The following is an 8,207-nucleotide window of genomic DNA, read 5'->3' on the forward strand; positions in this document are numbered from 1 at the left end:
CGCCTCCAACAAGGGGGAAGGCTAGGACCAACACCTGAAGGTGTCCTCTCACCTCCACACACATACCATGGCACACGTGTGTCTACACTCACAAAATAAATGCATACATCATACAGCACATACACAAAACAAGATAAAGTTGACACAAATTCATAATTTTTCAATGTTCTTTTACTTAATATTTTATTTATGAAGAGAGAGAGAGAGAGAGAGAGAGAGAGAGAGAGAGAGAGAGAGAGAGAATGATCATGTCAGGACCTCTAGCCACTGAAAATAAACTCCAGATACATGTGCTACCTTGTGCATCTAGCCTATGGAGGTACTGGGGAATCAAACTTGGGTCCTTAGGCTATCTCTCCAGCCCCTAATTTTTCAATTTTCTTTTTTTTTTTTTTCCCCCTCAAGGTAGGGTCTCACTCTAACTCAGGCTGACCTGGAATTCACTATGTAGTCTCAGGGTGGTCTTGAACTCACAGCACATACCTGACCCAATTTTTCAATTTTCTACAAAGCTTTAGGAGCCAACCATGTGCTACTGGCAAGAAGGCAGAACAGACATATAAACAGATGGGACTGGATGGAGTGTACACAAGCAAACCTATACATGAATGGCCAATTGTTTTACTGACAAGAGCGCCAAGGCCATTTAGTGGAAAAGGAAGGCTTCACCAAGAGAGCTCAGACAACCGGGTCCCTTGTCCACTTCACCTCCTGTAGGAATTAAGGTGAGTTGGGCATGGTAGCACGCAGCTATTATCCCAGTACTCAAGACACTGAGACAGGAGGATTGTAAGTTTGAGGCCAGCCTGGATTATCAAGTAAGAACTTGTCTCAAAGACAACAACAATAACAACAAAAAAATGCATAAGTTGGTCTGGAGAGATTGCTTAGTGGTTAAGGCACTTGCCTGTGAAGCCTAAGAACTCATGTTAGAATTTCCAGGTCCCCAGTAGCCAGATGCAGTGACGCAAGCATGCAATGTCGCACATGCACCACAAGGCGTGTCTGGAGTTTGTTCACAGCTGCTGAAGGCCCTGGCATGCCCATTCTCTCTCTCTCTTAAAAAAAAAAACATAGATAACCAAAATGTGAGCTGAAATTACAAAATTTTTGCAAGTCAATATAGAAATAGGATCATCTATTCAGCTTTGGCAATGGATTAGTAGAATAATTCCCCAAAGCACAAGAAACAAAAGAAAAACACAGGGCTGGAGAGATGGCTTAGTGGTTAAGGCACTTGCCTGCAAAGCCTAAGGACCCAGTTTGATTCCCTAGTACCCAGGTAAGCCAGATGCACAACATGGCACATGCATCTGCATTTGTTTGCAGTGACTGGAGGTCCCAGTGTGCCCATTTTTTTCTCTCTCTCTACCTACCTCTCTCTCATAAAAAATAAATAAATTTATAAACCAAAAGAAAAATTTTAAAAACTGAGGTGGGGCTGGGGAAATGGCTCAGCAGTTAAAGGTGCCTGGGCTCAACTCCCCAGCAGCCACATAAAGTCAGATGCACAGTGGCCCATACACCTGTGATCCCAGCACACCTGCAACAATGGGGGCGGGGGCAGAGCCTGGAGACTCTGAGCCTTATGGGTCAGCAAGGCTGATGCTCCTTTGCCATCTGGCAGTTCATTTGCAGTTGCAGGGAATTGAAAACATGCACTTAAATACAGCAACACAGACATTCACTGCAGCACTAAGCATGATTGTCAAAGGTGGAAACGCTTGACACCTATCCATCAGTGGAAGAATGAATGAACAAACTGAGGGATGTCCTCACAGCAGAGGGATGAGCCACAGGTAAAAGGAAGCCCTGGTACATGAACTGTGACTACATTGTGTTAAGCCCAAAAGCCAGCCATGGAGGTGTTTATTGTGTGGTTCTATTTGCAAAAAATTTAGAACAAAGACATTCATAGTACAGAAAGCAGCTGGTAGTGACAGGGGCTGAGAGACACAGGTTGAGTAGCGATTGACTTTTCAATGGTCCAGGGTCAAGACAGCATCTTGGAAGTAGACAAGGTGATAGACAACAGTGAATACACTAAATGCCATTGACTTTTTTTTTTTATGAGACAGAGAGCCAGAGAGAATGGCATGCCAGAGCCTCCAGCCGCTGCAATCAAACTCCAGACCCATGTGCCACCTTGTATGCATTTGCGACCTTGCGCATTTGTGTCACCTTGTGGGATTTGGGGAGTCGAACCTGGGTCCTTAGGCTTCTTAGGTAAGTGCCTTAACTGCTGAGCCATCTCTCCAGCCTTCCACTGACTTTTACTTTATAGTGTTGGATTCTATGCTGTGGGATCTCCAGAACTCTTGTAAACAAAGGCTGGGCATGGTAGAGTGCGCTTGTGATCCCAGTGCTGGGAAGCAGAAAGAGCTGGGTCCTTAGGGTTCACTGGCCAGCCAGTCTAGCTTACTTGGAGAGTTTCAGGTTAAGGAGAGATCCTGTCTCAAAACAGGTGGGAGCTGGAGAGATGGTTAAGGCACTTAGCAGCAACACCTAAGGACCTCAGTTTGATTCCCCAGTACTCACATAAAGCCAGATGCACAAAGTGGTGCATGCATCTGGAGTCTGCTTGCAGTGGCTGGAGCCCCTGGCATGGCCATTCTCTCTGTATATCTCTCTCAGCTTGTAAATAAATAAATAAACAAACAAATAAAGACTAGAGAGGTGGCTTAGTGGTTAAGGTGCTTGCCTGCAAAGCCCAAGGACCCCTGTTCAATTCCCAAGATCTCAGGTAAGCCAGACACACAAAGTGATGCATGAGCAAGGTCACCCATGCACAGACAACCATTCTCCCCACCTAACACTTCCCTATTGCCATTTTGTTGTCTCTGTTAGAAGTGATGGAGTCTTCCACAGGCTTGGGCTGCAGGTCACTAAGAAATCAATCTGGAGCTGAGCTGGAAACCTCCTCCCAGTTGACTAGCTGCCAGAAAGTTGGAAAGAGCTATGCTGCATGCAGCCTTTTGGGAGAGAGAAGTCATCATTGGTGTTAAACAGCAGTGGACCTTGCAAGCCTTATGACTGGCAGAGCCAGGCCAAATGTGCCAACTGGTGCAATAGTGACATGCCTGCTATGGGGGAAACCAACCACTCGCTGATTGGACTGGAGGCTTGCTCCATGGGAGGAAATGCATATCTGGTACTGAAAACCTAGTCAAAAGCCCATGTTTGAGGTCATAAGCCCCAGGGAAGGAGCCACCAAACTGTCCTCTAAACACCTATATTCATGCCCATGTATTAATGCTACTCTTACTTTTGGTTAGAGAAGCTTCTCTTTTCAGATGGCGGTGACCACTGGGGTGACTCAAAACTCACCAAAGTGTTGAGAAGAAATGACAGTGGAATGTTTAGCACTGAGACATCTCTGTCATAACCTCCATTGTGGAAGAGGTGGAGGAAAGAGTGTAAGAGCCAAAGGAAGGGGAGGACTGCTTATAATGCTGTTTTCCAGACACAAAAAGGCCTTGCATTCATGACCTCACAGTGTCTGACACTATCTACACAAGACTTTTATAGTAAGAGGAAAAAATGATGACATCAAAACAGAAGAGAGACTAACTGGAAAGAAGAGATTCAAATGAGAATGGTTTGGGAGGGGAAACTGGGGGTGGTGGGAAGGAATTATCATGGTTTATTGTCTATACTTAGGGAAGGTGTCAAAAAGTTAAAAGAAAAACCAAGTCAATGTTCCACAGAAGGCCAAATATATCCTGACAAAATTCAATGTTCTGCACATAGCATTTACGTGTTGCTATTGGCTTTATAAGCAGGTAGAAAGAGAAAACAAAATCTTAACATATGTCATTTACCATCCACCAAGTTTTAGATGTGTCCAATTCCCAAATGGAAGAAAGTTGCATAGGAGAAAATGGAGAACTGGGGAGAGAACAGATCCTGCCTTCTGCCGTGTGGAAGGCAGGAAGCAAGAGAATACTTATCCTCCAACATTCCCAGCCAAATGCACCAATATGAAACTGGAATGTTGGGGTTCCTTGACAATACACCAATTTATACCAATGCACCAATACGATTACAGAAATGGGGGTTCCTCTGCCAATGCTCCAATATACACCAATGCATTGATAATTTTGGGGTGTCCTTGGATTCTTGTCTTATGAATTCAAAGAATTGAAATCCACAGACCAGAGGGTAAGATTTAGAGAGATTTTACTAGATTGTACATAGAATTTCAGAGAAGAAAGGAATACAGAGCTCATGCTTAAGAGGCATGAAAAGGATTCGGCCCAGGCTGCGGAGAGCTCCTGCTCATGAAAAGGCAGGAGGGCTTAAAGCCCCTTGATTTTTTTCAAAACTTTTTGAGAGCTTTCATTTAGTTACTTCCATTTCCAGAAATTTCCCTGATGTTAGTGCCCCATAGACGTTGCTTCTTGCTCATCTTGGGAAACCTATTAGAATGGGTTAGCTTTGTCCCAGGGGGATGCTGAGGCATGTACCTCCCTAGGGCCATCTCTTTGACCCTGCGTAGAGGACAGGAAACCCATCTTGGCAGGTGGTGGGCTGGGGAGGGGTGCCATCCCAGTGACGAGGCCTATCCAGCTGACAGGGACCCTCAGCATGCAGTGTTCAATTGGTGGGGCCCATCCAAAGGCCCAGTACACACAGGGGACCCAGTGGGCCCTGAGAAGAGACTGGCTGGATCCAGGAGCTTAGCTCTCCAGAGCTTGGATGCCAGGATCCCACATCGAGGGTGCAGGACACGTGCTAGTATTCTTTGGCTGTTCACACAAGCTTGTGACCTGTGGGCACCCGTGTGGTGGGGACATATGTCATGTGAATCAGCCACTTCCTGCAGGCTTGGTTTAGAGGGCCCTCCTCCCACCCAGTGCTGCTCTAGAAGGATAAATGCCGAGGGGTCAGTGGGCTGGGTAGAGAGGAACAAGGTGAGCTCCCCACTTGGAGCTCCTGACATCTGTATGTCACCCTGGAGCCTCCCTACAAGAAACACTAAGACCCTAGGCTCCCTGGATGGACCATCTTTCCACACTCTGCTGACCCCTGTCCAACCCTGGCTTGCAGCCTGATTCGTGTTGTCCCTTCTCACTCTTTCCAGATGCTGAAGCTGCTGGTGTTGCCTCTCCTGTGTGGCCTGGTGCACACTGCCCCGGGTAAGTCCTGTCCCAGGCCCTCCCTGTCCTTGCTCCCAACAGCCTATAGGCCAGGGATGGGGTTTAGAGAAGCCCAGGGCTGCCCCAGTGCCAGAGAGGATAAGTCAGGGTGCTGAAGTTACCCCCTGTCCTGCCCCAGGCCCAGCCCTGCCACGAGTGGGCATCGTAGGGGGTCAAGAGGCTCCTAAGAACAAGTGGCCCTGGCAGGTGAGCCTGAGAATCCACTTCAAGTTCTGGATGCATTTTTGCGGGGGCTCCCTCATCCACCCACAGTGGGTACTGACGGCGGCGCACTGCGTGGGACCGTGAGTCTCCCTGAGCCTTGTCGGGTGGCGTGGGGAGACCGCTATCCCTCCATGAGGCCCGGCGTCGCTCAGGCTGCCGGGTTTGGGCCAAGGCCAGAGGCGTCTGAACAGGGGCCGCCTTCCCCAGGGACATCCCAAATCCTGAGAACTTCCGGGTGCAGCTTCGCGAGCAGCATCTTTACTATGGAGACCGCTTGCTGACTTTGAGCAGGATCATCGCGCACCCCAACTACTACACTGCCCAGAACGGGGCAGACATCGCCCTGTTGGAACTTGAGGAGGCTGTGAACATCTCAGGCCTCATCCACCCCGCCTCCCTGCCCCCCGCCTCGGAGACCTTCTCCCCAGGGACACCATGCTGGGTGACAGGCTGGGGTGACGTGAACAATGACGGTGTGTGGAAAGGACAGCTGAGGGCTCGGAAGGCGGGGACTGGATTGCATGATGGCACCTGGGGTGCTGGGGCACAGGGAGTCCCAAGGCCTTTCTCAGGGATGGATGTTTCATGCTGTCTGAGGCCACCCTTCTGTCTCCTTCCAGAGCCACTCCCGCCGCCATACCCCTTAAAGCAAGTGAAGGTGCCCATTGTGGACAATAGGCTTTGTGACTTGAAGTACCATAGTGGCGTCTACACAGGTGACAATGTTCCCATTGTCCGTGATGACATGCTGTGTGCTGGAAATACCAGGGGGGACTCCTGCCAGGTAAGTCTGGGTCCCCTGTGTCCCCGACCTAGCCACAACACTGAGCACTGACCCCTGTCCTCCCCAGGGCGACTCTGGAGGACCGCTGGTCTGCAAAGTGAATGGCACCTGGCTGCAGGCAGGTGTGGTCAGCTGGGGCGAAGGTTGTGCGCAGCCCAACCGGCCTGGCATCTACACCCGCGTCACCCACTACTTGGATTGGATCTATCGCTATGTCCCTAAGGACTCCTGAACATCTCTAGTGTCAGGGGAGATCCAGCCTCCTACTGTCCCACACATACTGCATCCTGCCAAGGTGGCTCCAGCCTTCCTTATCTCCCTGCTTCCGAACCCCACCTCAGTGCCTGACCACTCGTCCAACTTCCCAGCCCAGGTAGCATTCACCCTCCGCTGTTGTTCATTAAAGTTCATGAGAAGTAGCCATAGTGTCGCTGTGTTTCTGTTTGTACGTGTCACTGGGGGACAATGGAGTCATGGGCAGGGCTGGGGGTAGCTGCAGGAACTGTGGTATCTCAGCTTCTGAGGCCCAGTGCGCTGCAGTGGAGGGGCTCCTCACCAGCCCCTGTCCCCAGGGCTGACTTCTCGCCATGCAAGCTCATTTGGTTTTTCAAGGCAAGTGCAACAGACTGGCTTTTAAAAAATTTTTATTTTTTTATTTTTCAAGGTAGAGTCTCACTCTAGCTCAGGCTGATCTGGAATTCACTCTGTAGTCTCAGGGTGGCCTCAAACTCACAGCAATCCTCCTACCTCTGCCTCCAGAGTGCTGGGATTAAAGGCATGAGTCACCATACCCAGCTCTGGCCTTTTTTTATGTGAGAGATTGTGTGTGTGTGTGTGTGTGTGTGTGTGAGAGAGAGAGAGAGAGAGAGAGAGAGAGAGAGAGAGAGAATTGAACTCCAGACGCATGCGTCCTCTGTGCGCAGGTGTGACCTTATGCGCTTGAGTCACCTTGTGTGTCTGGCTTATGTGAAACCCAGAGAGTGGAAAATGAGTCCTCAGACTTTTTGGGAAAGCACCTTAACTGCTGAGCCATCTCTCCAGCCCAGCTCATTTCTTTTGGTTGAGCAGTGTCATGCCCTTGGGACACAGAGAGCAACACGGACACCTTAAAATCTCTATGTGGAGGACAGCCAGGCTTGCCACAATTGAGCCAAGGAACAGTTTGTCGGCCTGCACTTCCTCCCTTTACCGTCACTTAGCAAGAGATGTTCCCTGTCCCTAACGCCCCCTGTGCCCAGGATTGTTCCTACAGGCTCACCTTCCTATACACTGTGTGTGTGATGACCTCACAGTCCTAACAAGGGCTGGGGATACAGCTTAGTTTGTATTTTTTTTAATAGACAACTTCCATGATTGTAAACAATATCCCATGGTAATACCCTCCCTCCTCCCACTTTCCCCTTTGAAACTCCACTCTCCATCATATCCCCTCCGCCTCTCAATCAGTCTCTCTTTTATTTTGATGTCATGATCATTTCTCCTATTGTGATGGTCCTGTGTAGGTAGTGTCAGGCACTGTGAGGTCATGGATATCCAGGCCATTTTGTGTCTGGAGGAGCACGTTGTAAGGAGTCCTACCCTTTCTTTGGCTCTTACTTTCTTTCCACCACCTCTTCCGCAATGGACCCTGAGCTTTGGAAAGTGTGATAGAGATATTTCAGTGCTGAGCATACCTCTGACATTTGCATTTTGGAACTACTCAGGAAAGACTTGCCTTGGATGTAGCCCTCACCCTTGGAAGGGATATAGAGTTAGCTGTCCTGACCCAGTGCTGGGTGGCATATCTGAGGGTCACACCTCGCCCCATGCTGCTTGGCTCTCCCGTGGTCCTGCATACCTCTTCTCGCTCCGGCAGGCATGGCGGCACCCGTTGCTCTCCTGTCAGAGCTCAGGACCACCTCTCACCAGAGCAGGCGGCTCTCCCTGTCACAGTCTCAGAGGTTCTTGATTCTCTCAGCCCACAGCACAACCTGGTAAGCTGGCCCCTTCTCTTTACTGGATGAGCTTGAATGGGGCCTGGGTGTGCTGTCCTCATGTCCCCTGTGGCAAACTTCCTATTT

At 49.5% G+C, this 8,207-nt stretch overlaps 1 protein-coding gene across 1 annotated transcript; it reads left to right on the plus strand.

The window, feature by feature from the left end:
* The first annotated feature begins 5,083 nt into the window (after positions 1-5,083).
* Positions 5,084-6,566, plus strand: LOC101600301 (tryptase beta-2). The gene is made up of 5 exons (XM_004651973.2): positions 5,084-5,138; positions 5,278-5,443; positions 5,571-5,836; positions 5,984-6,147; positions 6,215-6,566. Exons 1-5 carry the CDS (start codon positions 5,084-5,086, stop codon positions 6,377-6,379), a joined length of 816 nt encoding a protein of 271 aa, XP_004652030.2. The 3' UTR covers positions 6,380-6,566.
* Positions 6,567-8,207: the final 1,641 nt, after the last annotated feature.

The sequence above is a fragment of the Jaculus jaculus genome, chromosome 11 (genome assembly GCF_020740685.1).
Source record: "Jaculus jaculus isolate mJacJac1 chromosome 11, mJacJac1.mat.Y.cur, whole genome shotgun sequence".
Taxonomy (NCBI): Eukaryota; Metazoa; Chordata; class Mammalia; order Rodentia; family Dipodidae; genus Jaculus; species Jaculus jaculus.

Coding starts and splice junctions, on each gene's coding strand:
- LOC101600301 (XM_004651973.2), top strand. CDS start 5,084: ATGCTGAAGCTGCTGGTGTTGCCTCTCCTGTGTGGCCTGGTGCACACT. Junction 5,139..5,277: donor CCTGGTGCACACTGCCCCGG/GTAAGTCCTGTC, acceptor GTCCTGCCCCAG/GCCCAGCCCTGCCACGAGTG. Junction 5,444..5,570: donor GCGGCGCACTGCGTGGGACC/GTGAGTCTCCCT, acceptor CGCCTTCCCCAG/GGACATCCCAAATCCTGAGA.